An 18,778-nucleotide genomic window follows, 5' to 3' on the forward strand; every position below is an offset into this window, starting at 1 on the left:
TCTTATGCTGGCTTTTGAATTCACAGAAGTTGAGATGGTTTCAAGTAGCAAACAGGGATGCAAGCAGCAGGAATACAGCATGTTACTGCAGTTACCTTGTGACTTTACCTTGATGCATCTTTCATACACTACCTCTCTAAGCTGTATCCCCAGGGCACAGGCAGGCATAACCTTTGGGTTCATGCACTCCACTCATCACACTGTAGAAAACCTGCTGCATTTAACTATCAATCCACAGAGGAAAAGACGAGGGGAAAAGAAGAAAAACAAAGTTTACACCATTTTTAGTAGTTAAATTCTTGCCAAGATGTGCTCATTTCTAAGGGTAAGAATAAGCACTCTCAAGGAAAATGAAAAGACTAAGGGAGGAGCAGTTGCAAAGATGAAGAGAGTTAGTCTAAAAAGAAAAGAGCAAGCTCCTCCAGGGAATTCTAAACCTGCTTCTACTCCCATAATTAAGTGAAGCTAGTGTAACAGTGCAGATACTAAAAATGAATAAATGTTCGCATTAAAATGAATGTTAAAACTCTCTTTTCCTTTTCCTTGAATCAGGAACTAACCTCCTGCTGGGGCTGAGATCATGTCAGTGAATTGGCATAATGAAAATATCATTGCAAAATGTAGGTATGCACTATAAAAATGTGACCTCATTGAGACATATATTTCTTTTATGGAAGTCATCTTTTTTCTTTTTGGCATTGTAGAAAAGAAGACTGATTTTGGTTATCTCTAGTTGTGAGAGAAACCTCTGTGAGGACAGCAATAATCCTCCCACAGAGCTGGACCAGGACCATCTTGGATAATCACCCCTCCTCCACCACTGTACCAGAGGGATGGATGAAGCAGAAGGGCAGCATCTCTCCGTGGTGCAAGGCAGTCAGCCAGGCTGTGGAGGTGTGCCTGGAGGCGTGTTTGGCCACTGGAGAGACCAGTGCCAAGGGCAGGGAACTGCAGTACAGGGATGTCCAGCTGGCAGCAAGCAGACTGGCAACATCTTCAGCTTCTGACTAATAGTTTTAGCCAGGGTGAGTGACACCACTGAGCATCCTCCCTCTGCTGCACCAGCTACACCCCAGCTACAGACCAGGGCATGGTGCTTTGGGTTTCTTCCTCCCTTTCCAACTTTTAACCATACACCTGCTTTTACAATGTAGTACTACCATAACAAGCCCTCATCTGCTCGTTCTCTCTTTTTCCTCTCTTCTCCACCCATTCCCTTCTCTTTTCTCTTTCTTCCCTTCCTGTGCCCTTTCTGCTCATCTTAGGTACATAATGCTTGTGCCTAAAAAGGTTGTAGTTTTTTTAGAAAAACGTATGCAAATTGTGTGTCTGTCCAAACAGACATGTATGAATCAAGGATGTTTTGTCTTTATTAGTATAAAATACCACACTTCAATAAAAATACAAATAAATAGTTAAAGGAGGAAAGAAAGGCAAGAAAACAAGCCTACAGAGGGAGAGTGAGACAACAATGATGGGAAGCAGAGCAGAAAGAAAAACAGGGAAGCATTGTCTTGCTAATATGCTTCTGAGAAGAATCCTGAAGTTTTCTGTTCTCTTTGTCAGTGAGGTAAGCGGAGACAGATCTAACTGGAAAGTCTACCATTTCCTCACCTATTTTTTTTTTCTGTCTGCCAGAAATGTACAAGGAATTTACTTAGTTGGCTGTGAGTTTTAAATCTCTTGGCTGAGACAACAGGAATCACAGTTGCACTGCAGATTGGATGATATGTACTCCTGATCATGGGTATGAAACACAATGCTGGAGAGTGATTATTGTCAGTAACTGCATTACTCTTTTGTGTCAAAAAGCCTGAGGTCTGGAACTTTTCTGAGACACATTGAGAGTCTGACCACTCTGTGAGCAAGAGAACCAATTTTTTAGTTGTACTTTGCAAGGCAGGAGTCAGATACTCATATTTCTCTTTAAAGGGATAGTCTTTGATTGAAACAAGATTTAAGTATGTCATCTTTAATACGATTGGAAAATAGATTTAAAAAACATCATATACCATGCAAGTGTATGTATGTTATTCTTGGCTAAGCTTGTTTATGACTTAAATCAAAATATTATGATAGATATTTTATGAGGTGACAACACAGATTGTTTTTCATTATACTGTATGCAAAGAGTGGGAAACATGAGAATAATCCAGCTTTATAATATATTCCCAATTTTAATCATTTCTGCATAGCAGTCATGATTATAGAACACCCTTCCCCTCAAAATTCCTCAGTGTATCCAATAGTATTAAAAACACACTCTACCAGTGGTAATCCAAACTGTGTGTTGTGGGGTGTTGTCTGAGCCCTTCCCAAACACATCCATGGATGATCAGAGCAAGGAGTCCACCACTGGCTCAGGAAATACACACATATAAATATGCAGCCCATGTCCTTTGGTCTTGCTGGCACTGCTGTCAGTCATGCCTGCTGCACAGCCTACAGAGATGCTTTTCCACTGCTTTCTAGAGAAGGAATTGGAAAGGCACCTTTCTCCATACAGCACAGAAAACAGTCCCTCAGGCAGCAGTTTAGCTGAGGCACACCCAGACACACTTACTCTGACTTCAGCTGTAGAGATGATGCAGAAGCACAGCCACCTGTTAGCAAATTGCAGAAACTCCATGCAATAACAGGCTAAATATCTCACCCAGCTGGGAGCACATGAAGAAAAAAAAGAGGCAGGTTTTGTTTGGGGTTGGTTTGGTGTAGTTTTATTTTAAAGGGTCATAACGGGTGGTGGTGTGCAAGCATCGCCAGGGAGGCCCCATCCCATCCATTGGAATGGAGGCGAGAGTGTTGAGAAAAGCACATTGTTCTGCCACAGATCTATTTGCCCATTCCCACTGAAGTGAATAGCCCCTCATTCCAGCGGGAATTTGTGCCGTCACTTCAAATGTTATGCATATAAGTTAATTTCACACTGCTTCAGGACTTTGTTTTCAAACTACCAAAAGGGTTAAGAGCTGAGAAGGAAATACTTGCCAAACTCCCTGGTCTAAACTAAGGATAAGGGATTTTTTTTTTTTTTTTTTTTTTTTTTTTTGCACGGGGGGGAAGGGCAGGTGGGTGGACAATGGCCAGAAAGAGAACTGGAAATAAAGTACAGTCTTTTGTATTTCTACAGCTCAAAGATGCTTTTGAATAGGACTGCTGCCAACTGTGGAAAACCATCTTTTTATGGAAAAAATATGCCAGTGACAACGGATTTACAAGAACTGAGCCAGTGTGTCCTATACGCATTTATTCCATATTATGCAAGATTAATTGTTTGGAGCATCGTGCCTTCAGGAGTGTTCTAAGCATCAGGGAGCCAAATTTAGACTTGATATCATGAAGTCAAATTTCCTTTTGCACCACAAAGTCCCCGGGATGCCTGATTACAACAGTGCTGAATCTGGCACTGGAAGATGTTACCTACAGACTGGGCACAGTTCCGCTTAAATATGACAAATTGCATTTGCTTCCTCAGAGTGCATGAATCGATGTAAATAATTTGGTGCTAGACCTTCAAAACATTTTATTTTAAACAGACTAAATGCTTTTTGTTGTTTTGGAATGAAAAGGAATAAAAATATAGCAGATGGTAATTTGAATATACTTGTCACAAACAGGATTTTAAGGTTGCACTCTCAATTACACTATGGCCCCGTTATACTTCCTACCCGTCCTTAAAATGCCTTAAACTCAGTGTAAATGTAATTACAAAATGTAATTTGTTTCGACTGCTAACTATAAAATGGGATTTATCTATATAGGACTCGTCTATACAGGGAAATGGAATAATTACACCCAATTAAAACATCTACCTGGGATGTTACATCAGCAAAGCCATAGCAGTATAAATTATTCTGCTACAATTATGCTCATTAGTTTTCCCGGGTAAAAAGGCTCTTATCATAAATAAAAATTGGTCTCTAATGATTAATTCAGTATTATATTTATCCAGGTTTATTGGCATGGGGGAATACATTGGTTACCATGGAATCAAAAGGCAGAGTCTAACAGCAGAGTAAAGCACCAGGCAGCAAAAGTATCAGCAGAGTGAGAAACCCCCTTTTAAACAAAAAGCTTTGCCATATGATCATGTCTAGGGACCTTTGGACAGCATCCTGTGCCCCACCCGAGCGACCCCACCTCCCTACTGCCAACTGGAATGAGAACAGTTTTGCACTAGCTGAGGGCTAGACTGGCAAAATCACATTGATTTCATAAAACTTTGAGTCCTTTCAGTTATGTTGGTTTTCACAGCAAAATGTTGAGGAATGTCCAGCATCCATCACAGCCAGCACTTTGCATGTAGTAACTCTTTGTCTGAATTGTTTTGTTTCACAGTTACAAATTAATGAGGCCAGTTAATTGGCAAACTGTGCCTGAAGACTGAATGAACACACTACTGTGAGCATTTGATAAACTTAGCCATACGTATCTTTGAGAGAAACTGCTCTTCGTGCCCACTGTCTAAAGAAATCAGCAAGTATTACACTAGTCTGGGGAATATGTGGTGCTTATGTGAAACCCGCTCACTACAGATGTTCCAGCAGAAAGTATGGTATTTATAGCTATTCAGTACTTTCCTCGAGGTTTTGCCAGGATAGTGCACCCGAAATCAAAAAGCACACCTAGGCTGTAAAGAGGCAAGACTCTCAAGCCGCTTCTTTTAAGGTTCTGTATTTTGCTGCTGGAAAATTTCATCTGTGGATACATCGACACTGTACCCACAAAACTCGCGATCAGCCCCGAGATGCAGCAGGGAAAATGCATTTCTTAGAAAAGTCACCTTTAGTTTGGTGACCTGGTTACAGACTGCTCTAATTCTGAGACAGCCCTTCGCTGGACTCCTGGGACCTCGGGCAGAGGCACGAATTCCCTCTTCACCTGGAGCGGTGACAACACTGGGAGCATCGGCTGGGGCACATCGCTCCCTGCGGGGCAGCTCTGCCCTGGTCGGGGCCAGCGTTTCCCAGGGCAAAGCTATGTGCTGTGCCACCGCCAAGAATCCCTGCAGGCACCGGCGTGACAGAAACGCTGCCTGCTGCCCCCGGGCCCCTGCCAGCCCCTCTGCCAGGGCTGCACAGGGCCGTATTTGGTATTCCTCGGTGAGCTCTGCACAGGGCTCCCAGATGGTTTCAAGACCATCGGATCGTGCCATCTCTGGCGGGCTCGGCACCGCCCCGGAGCCGTGCGCCCCAGGCTCCCCGAGAGCCGCCGGCACCAGCCCCGCCGGGACGAGCCGTGGTGGCGGTGCCCCCTCTGCCCGACCCCTGTGCCCGACCCCTGTGCCCGGCCCCTGTGCCCGGCCCCTGTGCCCGCCACACGCTGCGCGCCCCGCACGGGGCTCTGCCGAGGACAACGCCGGTAAACTTTATTGTTGGCCAAAGCACGAGGCACGGGCTGCCCGCCCGCAGACAGCGGCCCCAGCGCGGGGTCCTGGCCCAGCGACAGCCGCCCCCGCTGAGGAGGAACCGGCCCGGCTCCCCGCGGCCGGACATGACGGCCCTGGCCGGACCTCCTGGCTTTCGGGAATGCCCGGCGCCCGGCGGAGAGGGCTGCGGCCGGTCCCCCGCCGCTCCCCGCCCGGGACGAGCGCTGCTGGCTGGTCCCCAGCCCGTGAGGCAGTGTCCGCCCAGGCCGGCCCGGCGGCGGCGGGAGCCTGAGGGGCGGCGGGGGGAGCCCAGCCCGGCCGGGCAGCCCCGGACCGCGCTCGGGCGGTGCCGCGAGGGGCGGGGCAGAACATACCAACAGCCCTCCGGGGGAGGACGCCGTGACGCCCCCTCCCTCCAGCCTCCCGCGGCGCCCTCGACACCAACGGGAACCCCCCTGTGCCGGGGGCGCGTCTCCGAGTCCCACAGAGCGGGACGGGAGAGGCCGGGGCGAGGCGACTCGCCCCGAGGCGGGGGGGAAGTTGGTGGGGGTCGCGGTGGAGGCGCCCGGCACACGCGTCCCGCCTTCCCTCGACCCCCCTCCCTGCGGCGGGTGGTGCGGCCCGCTCTGAGAGGGCGGGAGCGGCGCGCCCCGCCCCGCTCAGTGACACAGGCACCGTGTGGGGAGGCGCCGGCGGCGCGGGCAGCGGGACCGGGCGGGACTGACCGGGCGTCGTAGCGGCGGCGACTGCGAGCCGAGCCCGGAGCATGGCAGGGGCTGAAGCCGCCGCGGAGGCTGCTGCTGCTGTTTTCCCTCGTTCGCCGCCTCCTCCCGCCCGCCGGGAACTTTTCCTAGCGGCTGGCGGCGGTGCCTCCCCCCGGTGGTGGCAGCGGCGGCGGCGGCTGCCGCGATCAGCGGTGCCTCCCGGGCCGGGGCTGGGGCTGCTGGGGCTGGTTTTCTCTCGTTTCTGCTGCAGTAAGTGGAACTTTTCCCCTCGGCGGACGGGCGAGGGGGCGGGTGGAGGAAGAGGAGGAGAGAAACCCGAGCCCCGGCGCTGCCGGGGGACGCGGCCGAGTTGAGGGAAACTTTGTGAGGCGCCCGGCGCGGGGAGGGCTGGCGGGGGAGCCGGGCGGGACGTGGCCGGGATGGCGGAGGAGGGAGGGAGAGAGGGAGGGATGTGAGGCGGGGTCCCAACCGCAGCCCGCAGCCAGGAGACCTACGGCGTCTTTCCCCCGGGAACATCCGCTGCGGCTGTCCCGGGAGGCCGAGTGTCCCCGGCGGTGGGGCCGGGGCGGCCGCGGCCCGGGTGGGGCAGCGGGGGAAGTTTATTTATTTATTCTCCGTGGCCGGGGCTTCCCCCGGCGGGAGGCAGGTTATCCGCTGTAATTCCCGTCCGGAGCGGCGGCGTTTGCGGGAATTCACGGGCGCTTCCCCCTGTTCTCCTTCCCCATCCTGTCGGAAGGACAGAAGGATGTTGGTGTTAGGCGGGCAGGAATAGCAGGCGCTTTGCCTCCGGCGGTGCGGGCTGGTGTCATTGTTCCCTCTGGGTGAGGGCGAAACCCGCGCTGGTTTCGGTGTGGGGTGAGGAGGGATGGAGGGCTGGCTCTCCCTCCTGTGCCCGCATCGTTGGCGTGACCTGACCGCCCGCAGGAAAATGCCATCACCCACCTCCCTTCCCCTTCGTCCTCCTGCGGGGAACAAACAAGCGGCGTAGCAGTTGGAAACGGAGCAGGAATTTATCTATTTATTTATTTATTTATTTATTTACCTGTGTTGTACTGCAGGCGATGGGTGCGCGTAGTGGTTTGGTGTTTTTTGTTTTTTGGGGTTTTTTTTTTTTTTTTTTTTTTTTTTTTCAGCAGTGGAAGATGAGAGGGGGGATAAAAGTAGACTTTGGACAAGAGCAAATCGAAAGGCTTCACATCCTGCCGTTGTATTCCCAATGCAGTAATGAGTAGTTGGCAAGGATGTTTTATTATAGGAGACGCTGTGTCCCTTCCCTCTTTAATGAAGGAGGAACAAGTTAGAGGAGGTAGTCTCTGGAGGTTCGTGTGATAAAAATACCCAGGAACGGGCAAGCCGTGCCGCCGTAAAACACTCGTGTAGTATCTGAGAAATGCTTTCTCAGGGAGGGAGTTGAGGCGCTCTAGGATTGTGCTCGTGCATGTAATAGTCTCCCCCCTCTGGCAATGATGTAGCTTTCAAAAAAGATGATTGTTACTAAGTTTGTAAATATTGAGAAGGCATCGCATTTCAAGCTTTAAGGCTTGAAGACTTAGTTCTCGTGTGGTTGGCAAACTTTTTGCACTAGCACTTCTCTCCCTTCTTTGTTCAGGGTTATTTCTGCTCTTTTGCAATTAAAAAAGTGAAGGTGCAGACTTGACATAACCTTGACAAGCTATTTTTACATCCAAATGTGAAGTTAATAGTAACAATGAAGCAAAGAGCATCTGTGCCTGGTGTCGTACAGAGACACAACCGTTTTAGTTTTGATGAGTGTCATTCGGATGTCAGTCTTCCCAGATTCTTTTTTTTGCCTAAGTGAACTTGACTGAAAACACTTCAGAACATCCGCCAGAAGCGGCAATGTTGTGTTGAAATGATGTTGTTCTTCAAGCGCAAAGTTTTGAAGTACAATCTCCGGATAAAAGGGAGAACTTTACTGCTACAGACTTTTGGACTTGAAGATAACCAGCAGGGGAAGAGGGTTTTTTTGGTCAATATCTTAAATTTTAATTTTCTTTTCACCTTGAAATTTCCCACAGTTGTTCTCATTGTTTCTGTAACATGTGACTCTGAAGGAAAACGTTATTACTGTGGATCTTAAGAGGGGTCTTAAATATATTTTGACCACATTTTCATGTTGATGGAGCCCAAAACTGCTTTTTGCTTTTGGTTGCCTTTTGTCCTGCTACTCAGCCAGTTCTGATAATGCTAGCAAAAGGAAGATTTGAAAATGGTACTGCAAAAAATGTCAACTCTAATAGAATAAAGTCACTACAAAACCAAATCAATTTTTATCCAGTCGTTCCAATTGACTGTTAGAAACAATGATTTATTTGAGCTGTAATTCCTCAGAGAAATATTGCCAAAAAACTCTCAACACTCTCTCCAAAAAACTGAAGGGGGAAAGAGAAAATGTATCACACATCTGAAATAACAGCAACTTTTCTACTTTTAAGTTAAAATAGACCTGCTTTAATATATGCTGCTTCTTTTACAAGAGCAAGACTACTGGCTTCAGGTTATATGTGCAAGTACTTCTTGCAGTTCCCAGTCAAACAGTGCACAGTACAACAAAGTGTTTACTAAACTTACATGATCAAACCAGTGTAACCCTGAGCCAGGGGACGTGTTTGGCATCCATGAGAAGCATCATCATAACCTTTAATCCATAAGGTAACTTATTTTGCGTTGCAGCAAACATTTTTCAGCTATGCTGTAAATGAGGACCTGTGTGCTATTAAATAATGAATTCCTCATCATTTCAGTGCCTCGTTAGTTCGCACACAGTGAAAAGTTTTTTGCAAAATTTTTTTGAATGTGAGCATGAATTAAAAATAAACAGAACTGTAAAGTGAGGTGAATAGAAAGGAAAGATACAAGATTAATTTTTCAGGTGTTTTCTTGAAAAAAAAAAAATTTTTTTCAATTTAAATTGCTGGTTAAGCTTCCCAGTGAGGCTAGACAAAGAAGCATACATATGTCTTCTAAGATCCCAATGAAATGTTTTCTTAAAGGAGCCTGGAAGACAGAACTCCAGACTAGCAGTAGGGCTGGAAGGATTGGGTTATAAAGGTGTAGATAATATAAGTGTGCTGTGTACCATATACAAAAATATTTTTTAAATAAGAAAATTCCCAAGTAATTATTGACAAGAACGGTCTCACTAGAAACGTTTTTACTATTTTTTCAGGTTAAGTCATGGCATATTAGAATGCTAAATAAAGCAGGTTACTAACTTGGAAATGGTAGTAGAGTGATCAGAAAGACAACAGAATGGTTTTTTTCCTCATTGTATGTTAAATGCTATGTTAATAGTTTAGAAATCCATGTCTGAATATGCATTTATTTTTTGAAAGTGCTATGGAAATAGATGCCCATATGAACAGGTGTTTGGTGAAGCAATATGACAGCAGTGAGAAGGAATAGGAATGCTACAGCAGGTATTTGAAAAGTTGGAATGAAATAGTGGTGAACCATATAGTAGGTTGGGCTGTGAAGAAACATAGCAGCTGCATTGGTAAGAATAACAGATAGGAGAGTTTAAATCTGGATTGTTTGATAATTAAGAACAACAACAAAAAAAAAAAATTGAAAAGTTGGCTGAAGTTTGTCCAGGCTGTACTTGAGGATACCCATTGGAAAATGTGGAGTGATCTTTTGAAATAATTCTTATCTGTTTCATTGTGGTAAGTCTGTCATTTTCAATGTTACTATTACATTGTGATGCTTCTGGTGTGCAGGAACTCCCATATATATGGAAATGAAGTACAGTGTTATTTGAGTTAGGATCTGAACGCTTGGAGTATCATAAAAGAATTGTGATGGTTGTTTAGCCACTTGTGCCACATAAAAGTTGAACACTTACTTGATTTAAACAGTGTTTCTCTCTCGCCTTCTCAAACAACTTAATTTTATGTCATGGAATATGAATACTATTTCATAGTGAATAAACGGTAGCTCTAGCAGGATTCCTATTTATGAGATTAGAGTGGCAAGTATCTTGTTTAGAAATACGGTCAAATCTAGGTTGTTTTCTTTCTTTTATGTAGTATTGCTGACAGGGTGATATTGAGAAACAAAGGACTGTTCTGTAGCAGGAGAAGGAAAAAATATGTAACCTTTATAGAGTACCTGTACCTGTTAATTACCCTTCAGGTGATGGTAGTAGAGCTTTAGGGCAGGCACAATCTGATGCAAATTGCATCTGATGTGAGAAAGGGGGAGGAGCTGGGGGTGTGTTCTTCAGAAATAAATGTGTAGGGCTAGTGAGTGGAGCATTTGTAGAGCTCAAGGGAAAAATAAGTTGGAAACTCTAGAATCAAAAGTTTGCATTTTAGTTTGTAGAAACAAAATCTGGAGTGAATGAAGTTAAGGTAAGAGAAAAATAAAACCTGATACACAGAAGATAATCTTGTGCCAGCTACCTGCAGTGCTGTTGGTAAATATTGTCCTTTTTAGTGTTGATTTGGTTATCTGCTGAAGAGCAATGATCTTTGCATCTGGTGTTACACCAGCCTGCTGCTGTGGAGGTGCCCTGCCCTGCTGCTGTGTGGCTGAACTCAGCTTTGTCCAAACAGCTCTTTATCAGAAGGCACAGCTGCAGACTGCTCGGATATGTGTGCAAAGAAGTGAGAGTGCTGAGATTGTGTGTGCTGTCTGCTTGCTCTGGAGGCCCCAAACTCTACTTCTCTGATGACAGATTGCTTTGCTCTAGCACTGTTTGTGTTTGTACTTCTTGTTTCCAGCTTTGAATGAATGTGTTGTATTGAATGAGGATTATTGGGACTTTGGTTGAATGTTTTTTTTTTTACCCTGATGGCTTCTGTTTTGATTGGTATGTGGATTGTTATGCAGAAGTTTCTGTCAGGAATTTTCTAAGGCAACTGATAGTTGTGTAAGTGAGTGGCCAGATTTGTGAAGTGAAAAATAGGCATAGGTGCAATTACTTAATTATTATTACTTTGTTATGCCACGTGTTCTTGGGTTTTGTGGTCATTAGAGGTGGAGGTATGTATAGTCTTTAAAGGTACCTTTAACCAAAACTCTTCTGTGTTTCTATGGTTTTTGGTAGTGTTAGCCTGTCTAAAACAAGATTTTTTGGGGTAGTATTTATTTGAAGGGTGGTTGTATTCAGTGCCTCAGAGTTCATAGGTGTCTGAAATGCAGTAATGTATTTTTATTGAGAGGATGGAGATGATGACTTTTTGGTTAGCCATGAAATAGGTTGCTCAAGCTTTCTTGCCAAAAGGCTCATTAGTATTATTTATTCCTGGTTAGAAAGCAGAAGGATTGCCTAGAAAAGAGTATCATCTGAGTATGGGAAGAAATCTCAAGAAAAGCTAAAAAAGAAAAGGTGGGAATGTAAAAAATGAATGTGGAAAAATGCAAGGAAATATATGAGAAGCATATAAAGAGTGAGAAGTGCAGTAAAGGCTATGTCAGGGGAAATAATTATTGTATTTCTGTCTCTGTCATTGGGAGAGATGATAAAGCCGTTGGGTGAAAGCTTGTCTTACTCCACTGGATGTCTTGGATGGTGAAGGTGTAAAACAGTGTGTGAAAAGGAGGTGCAGGTGTGTGTGAGGGAGGCTCCTGAGGGGGCTCATGGACTATATTTTCATTGATTCTAGAAAAGCTGGCCCATTACACAGTTAAGTACATAAGCTGGTGATGAAGAGCTTCAAGGTGTAGTACAATTTCCAAGTCACAGTGAAAACACCAAACCAACTTTTTTTTGTGTTATCCAATATATGGATAACATGGATAATGCTTCAGGAGTTGCTTTTCAGGTAATTAACTTTCAGATTTTGGACTGTTTCAGATGTGAACCTAAAAATTGGTCTTTCTGTCCATAAGTTAGCAATAGAAGAAAATTAGCAGCAGGAATGAAAACAATTGAAGGTGTTAAAGCTTCTGTTGATGTCCTCTATCCTTTTACCTTGGTTTTTCCAAGTAAAGGAGGTAAAGTTTAGTGTGTTATCAAGAAGGCCACTTTTAGTTCATGTAATGAAAAGCAGTAAGAAACTTCCCGACAATCTTCTTTTATCATAGATGGATTCTTTCATTCAGTATTTTTGCTTCTTTTCAGCTGTTTTTCTAGTAGTGTACAGGAGTAAAAACAATTTTAGTTTTTTTGATAGTGTAAAATAGCACCCATCTTAGTCTGTGTGAAGGCTACTCATGTGTAACTCCTGAGTTGACAGGGATACTAAGATTATCTGCAGCAGTAGACAGCTCTTGCTCATTTCCCTTCCCTGACCCCCTTCCCACATCAGATTTTCATTATCTGGCATTAAAGATAACATTATATGTCTACAGGGATTCATTGTTTTCTCCTTTTCCATTAGTCAAGGTTTGTATTACATTATAGCTCTTAAACTAGTCCTGAGATTAGTTTGTACAGAGCAGGATGTTTTCCAAAAGTGGCTGTTGTTTTGAATGCTTGGCAGGTGCTGGTGCTATCAGTGTAATGCAGTGGCATGTGCAAATTTGGAGTCATTCAAATGGCAATCTCCTGCTAAAGGTGAATAAAGGCTACTCAAGCAGGTCTCCATAGATATGTGATATGTGTATAGATGAGTGAAAAAGCCAACTGAGCTAGCTTGATGAATTTATTGTTACTTTTGGATTTGTTATTTTTATTAGCTTCTCAGTTAGAAGATAACAGATTAGTGTTGGATTTAACCTTTTCCTACTCCTGTGTTGTGTGGGCATTCGTTGCCCACTTCTGTTGCTTTTTTAACTTCAAATACCACCCATGCTGCATGTGGTGTATTGGTATAAGCTGAAAACTAATTAATGCTGGAACCAGCATAACCAAAAGCAGCCTATTGTGTGAAGGGATTCTGGAGAAAGAATATCAATAAGTTGACATCGTGTTCAAGATGAGTAGCTTAATTTCTTTTCAGTGTATATAATTTGGTAGAAAAATAGTAACTTTAGCCAAGTATAAGTTAAATTACATCAAATACCAAGTAACTTCTTCATAGCAACAGATTAACTTAAGGAGCAAGACTTCTGACCATATAACTTGGGGATAATTCCTTTTCCCAAATGCCTTTAATTTCTCCATCATCATCTGTTGGCCCTTGCCAAATGAACAGCTAACTCTTCTAAGGTTGATTGCTAACAGTTGGAGAAGGGAAGTCAAGAGCTGTTAAGCTTAATATAAGTTTTGAATGTATTTGTAAAGATTGATAATTGCATTATAAAAACCCACTTCTGAGCCCTTCACCAGTGCTACTGTTCCTGTGTTTTAAACATTTCAATGCACTGTTGATTTCAACAGAAACTCCCTTGAAACAGAAGTAATGTTATTATGACTTCATTTAAAAAGACACTGTAGTTCTAAAGTAACCAACTATGAGAAATTGATGGTTGTGCCCATACTATTAATCACTTTTTGGGAAATTTAAATGCATCCTGTGGAAAGTTTCAGTGTGTTATTGGTAGCTGAGGTAGCATAAAATAATCTACCTCTGGTAACTTGCAAGTGTAATATAGCCATTTATCCAGGATAAAGTCTATAGGAAGAAGAATACTAACTTCTGTGTGGCTGTTTGAGGTATCAAAGGTAGTTCAGTTCTTCATGTTCCTTATATGGTCCAGTTCCAATCTTTAAGGTCCCCTCCAACCCAAACCATTCTATGTTTCTATATGCATAACACAACTGTAAAATAGTAAGTTTTTTTACTATAACCAGATTATCACAATTGATGTATCAGTTGCCACCTGAATATTTAATAACTTATACTACTTCCTGCTAAATCAGAATGTAATCTTTTGCAGCGAAAAAGATTTGTGTAAGGTTCATGGAAAATGTTTAAATGATTGAGCAGTGTTCTACCTTACAGAAAGGGGTGAGGACTGTGTGACTCTACAGATCTGTTAGTGAAAGTTCTTTTTGTGATGAATTTCCAGAACTACTCTACAGCTGTGTATTCTGAGTCTCAAGGGACATGTCTTAGGTACAATAAATTGATGTGGCATCAAATAGGTGAAAACTGAAGTGAGGAAGAGCAGTTGTGGTGGTGTCTCCACAATCTGAGGCTGCTGTGAAAAGAGGTTGTGAATTGATTGCTGTAAATACATGAGACAAGACACTGGACTGAGGAAAAACATTGAATGTTATTAACCTTAAGGGGCTTTTAATAGAATTTCCTAATATTTCCTTGTAGACAAACTGGTGAGATATGTTTTGGGAAGTGGATTATTAGATCAGTGAATATTTCTGTGTCCTGCTGAACTCAAAAGGTTCTGATCAGCTGTATGGAGTCCACCTGGAGGCTTGTCACTGGTGGCACCAGTGCAGGGACGGTTTGTCTGCATTCTGACCTCTCTTCCAGGTTGTAAGGCGCTGGAAGCAAGTCTGTGGATACTGTGGATGACACTGAGGGTCAATTCATATGCTGGAGACTGGAGCTAATGAGCGGGATGTCCACAGGTCAGAAACCTTGGGAATTCAAAAGCAAGCACCCAGCCAAGGCTCTCTTGGCAGGGGATGACCCCATGCAGCAGCAGAGGTGTGGTGCAGGCTGGTGACAAGGACCTTTACAGGAAGGAACATGAGGGTCCTTGTGGGACAGTGTGTGTCTTTGTGGCAAAAGAGGAAGAGCACACTGGATGTGGTCAGCCAGTTGAAAAAAGCAATTTGGGCCTCTACTATTTGGAACTTGCAATACTGCATCAAAAGTACTGTGCACAGTTTTGTGCTCCCAAATCTGAAGCTGGTGCTGAGGTGCCTGTGAAAGGCCACTGAGGTAGGGAGTCACCACATGATGTATGAAGAGGGCTGGAGAAGTGAGTTTGTTCAGCTTTGAGAAATGTCTGATGTGGGGCATCCTAATTTCTGCTGACAGTGTTTAATAGGCAGTGAGAGGAAAAATGAAGAACAGATTCTCCTTAGCTGTGCACAGGGGAAGGCTAAGAGGCAGCAGACACAAGCTACAACAGGGAAATCACTGTGGTGTGTTAGCAGTATGTTTTCCCACACAAAGAATGAAGCGCTGAAACATGTTGTGGAATCTCTGTCTCTGAAAGTATTCAGAACCTGACTATGGTATGACCCCTGAGCAATTTGATCTGACTTCAAAGTTGGCCCTGCTTTCAGCTGGGGATGGGATTGGATAACCTCCAGAAGTCCCTTTCAGTCTAAATGAGCTTCATGGTGTGCATGGGCAGGCAGGAGCTAGTACACTGTAGTTGCTAACCCTGGAAGAAAAGTAGAAGTAGTTGGAAGTCTTCTGTTTAGATTAAAATGTCAAAGTAAAGTCTGAAACAATTTTTTCTTATAAATCAATTTGATTGCTAAAAACTTACTTCAAAATTGGATCCCATTGTTACTTCCTAATGTAAGTTATATCTGTTAGAGGATTTGTTAAATAAAGATTTGGCTGCATCTCTTCAGTTCCTTCAATGAGTAGCCAGTAAGAGCAATCCTGTGCAGCACGGAGCTGGGTGGCAGTGTGAGACACGCTGAAAATGTAGCTCAGCAATAAATTAAGCAGCTATTAAACAGCCTTCCCTAGGCTTACTATGGTGATGCAGTTGCTGGACTAAAAAGGGTTAACTTTCTGGAATGACCTGCAGCGAGCTGGCCTCAAGAGCTAAAAAAAAGCCAGCAGTGTCAGCAATGCAGGGGGCAGCAGGCATCCCATAACTTTGTAATGTAACTGGTAACTCATCAGATTTTTTTATAGACAGCTGAGATTTGCTGCTCCTGACAAAATAAGTTTGTTTCATATTTCGTTGTATGACCATAGTTGTTCAATATTGGCAGATAACACTAAAACTTTACATGGAAACTTTAATTGAAAATGTAAAGTTAATGTTTAGCTGTCCTTGCGAAGTTGTTTGAGACTTTGCAATGTTGTGTAGTGCAAAGTACAGCCTCCCTTTTTAGATAGTGCAAAGTACAACCTCCCTTCTCTTCCTGCAGACCTCAGTTCTCCCCAGAGTAGGTGGTGTGTGAAAAGACAACATACAAAAAGTGAAGGAGTGGTCTGCCTAAGGCAGTCGGGGCTTTCCTAGGGATTGAAGCTCTTGTTCCTTCCTCTAGAAGCATGTCACACACGGGTCAGTGTTCCTGGCCAGGTTTTAATGGCTTTCTGGTTTCAGTGTAGGAAATACAGGGGACAGGAAATGCTGCATGTTTATAACTGTTACTGAATGCTTAGAATTTCAGGTACTATTGATTAGTTTCATAGAAAAGCCAAAAGAGAAACTGCCCAGAAGCCAAAAGAGTGTTTATTTAAAGCCATTCAGAAACTCTGCTTGTACATAAGTTTTTGGTAGTTATGTGAACCATGTACACTCATACCACTTAATGCAGTGGGCAGTCTCTGATTCTGCTGTGTCCCTTTCTCCATTTAAAGTTGAAGTGATGTTCAGTTCTGAGACTTGAACTTTTGCTTTATTGTTCCTATGTAAAAGTAATGTTCTACTACAGACAAAGATGTTAATACAACACTATTTTGTCATTTGCCTTGTTCTCCCCCAAATGGCTGAAATGCTCTAGATAGTTGGCTTTGTAGTGATGTTTTTGTTTGTTTTAAGTTATCCCAAGTCAGGAGGTTTGTGCTTAAAACTTCTTGGTTAAGTTAGGAGTTTCATAGACCTTGCTTTTCAGTGTGGTACACCTTTAAATGTCGATAGTTTTGACTTGTCAAAACCAGCCAGCATTTCTGGTGGTATCTGTCACAGTTAATTGGGGTGGGTTTTTTTGTTGATTTTTTAAACTGCACTGTGTTTATACTGGATAAACCAAGATAAAGGAAAGCAACCTGTGTACTCGTGGCTTCATTGGCTTCATTCATCTGAACTGAACAGTTCAGAAATTCTCCCTTCCATTCCTACCTTTGAGTAGGTAAAATGTTGTGTAGTTCTAGGACATGTAGCTTGAATGGGATCACGTTTTTGTTAGACCTTATGTCTGAACATAAAGTTGAACAGTAATTGTGAAATTCAGAAATTGACAGTTACTTGTCTCTCTGAGTCACCTTAAGTTTGCCTTGACAATGAATGGAGAGATGGAATCTGAGAAGTGCAGTGTAGTATCAGAAGAACAGAAAGTATGTACCTGTGGAAAATTAAGTTACTGAATAACAAAACAGTGAAGTACTGATATAGCACTGCACAAGTCTGTAAATACAGGCACAGAAATATGCTAACTCTTAATTTATATCTTCATTGCTTCTCCTGGCCAGCTGGGTTGACTGTCATTTCAGCATGTGTGCTGTGCAGTCTTGTAATTAATGTGTAGATTTTGGCTGACCATTGCAGCTCTCCTGTGCTGCCTGGTGTAAATACTGTGAAATGCATGAAAGATCAGGTATTAATTAATTTGACTTCTCTAGTCACTGAATTTTCCCTGAGGAACAGGGACTACTGAACCAGAGGCAGGGTCTGTCTGATGAAGTAAGGTGGAGGGTTCTTTTCCAAAGCATTGCTAGTTTGTGAGGAGGGTTTTAAACTATGCATGTTGAGATGGCCTCTGATTTTTTTTTTTTTTTTTTTTTTACTAATCTGAAGAGAAGAAAAGATGCAAGGAACAATCAAAAAGTATCCAGGGGGATATGATAAAAATAGTTTTTATCCCTTGCGTATTGAAGGCAGCACAAATGAGCACAATTGCAGACTTAGGATCTCATTGGGATTCCAGCAATGTTGTGGAATAGCTTGCATGGCTGGATTTGTGCCTTTCAGGAAAGGCAGGCTGGCAAGGTGAGGAAGAGTGTCTAGAATGCTTGGAGCTAGACTGGCATGGATAAACAGAGAGCTGGAATTCAGGAAAAGGAGAGTTCATGAGCTTTGGAAGAAGGGGCAGACAACTCAGGAGGACTGCAAGGGTGTGATGTTTGCAGGTGGAAAATTAAAAGAGCCAAAGTCCAGCTGGAATTTAATCTGGCTACTGCTGTAAAAGAAAATAAAAAAATTATTTTTACAAATACATGAGCAACAAAAGTAGGGCTAAGGAAAACCTCCATCCTTTATTGAATGTGGGGTGAGACAGTGACAAAGGATGAGGTACATAATGATTTTTTTACCTCAGTATTTAATGTCAAGACTAGTTCTCTGGGTACCCAGGCCTCTGATCTTGGAAGACAGGGATGGGAGGCAGGATGAAGCCCCCATAATCCAAATATAAATGGTCAGTGACCTGCTGTGCCACCTAGACACACACAAACTATGGAGCCAGATGGCATCCACCCAAGGCTACTGAAAAACTTGTCAGAAGTGCTCATCAAGCCACTTTGAATCATTTACCAGCAGTCCTAGTTCTATTTCACTGGAAGTTAGCAAATGTGATATTGGGCTAGAAGGAGGATCGAGGGGACTGACAAGCCTGTTAGTGTGACCTCAGTGCCAGGGAAGGTTATGGAGCAGATCATATACTGAGTGCTATCCCTTAGCATGTGTAGATGTGGCACTTAGTTTGGTCATTGACTTGGCAGTCTTAGCTTAATGTGTAGATGTCACTGTAGGACACAAAAGACTCCAAATAATTCAGAAGGCAAAGAGTATAGAAAAAGGCGGCTTTACTTTCTAAATTCTTGCTCCCTTTTTCTGATACAGACTTAACACAATTGGTGAATAGGAATGACACCTCTCTAATGCAGTTAGTTAAACTAGAGAAACCGAAAACACCAGCTGGACAAAGATTGTTTTGAGAAACATAGTTGTTTAC

The 18,778-nt window shown here is 43.4% G+C and overlaps 1 protein-coding gene across 3 annotated transcripts in view; it reads left to right on the forward strand.

Moving 5' to 3' along the window:
- Positions 1-6,110: 6,110 nt before the first annotated feature.
- NECTIN3 (nectin cell adhesion molecule 3) overlaps positions 6,111-18,778 on the forward strand; it is a 63,145-nt gene continuing 50,477 nt past the window's right edge. The window contains exon 1 of one of the 3 annotated variants that reach the window (XM_083854532.1): positions 6,111-6,342. In XM_083854532.1, the coding sequence (XP_083710658.1) occupies positions 6,135-6,342 (208 nt within the window). In that variant the 5' untranslated portion in view covers positions 6,111-6,134. Of the gene's footprint in view, positions 6,343-16,139; positions 16,168-18,778 lie in introns of those variants that run through there. The other 2 variants (XM_083854531.1, XM_083854533.1) reach the window with 2 other exon arrangements.

The sequence above is a fragment of the Zosterops lateralis genome (assembly GCF_965231275.1).
Source record: "Zosterops lateralis genome assembly, chromosome: 2".
NCBI lineage: Eukaryota > Metazoa > Chordata > Aves > Passeriformes > Zosteropidae > Zosterops > Zosterops lateralis.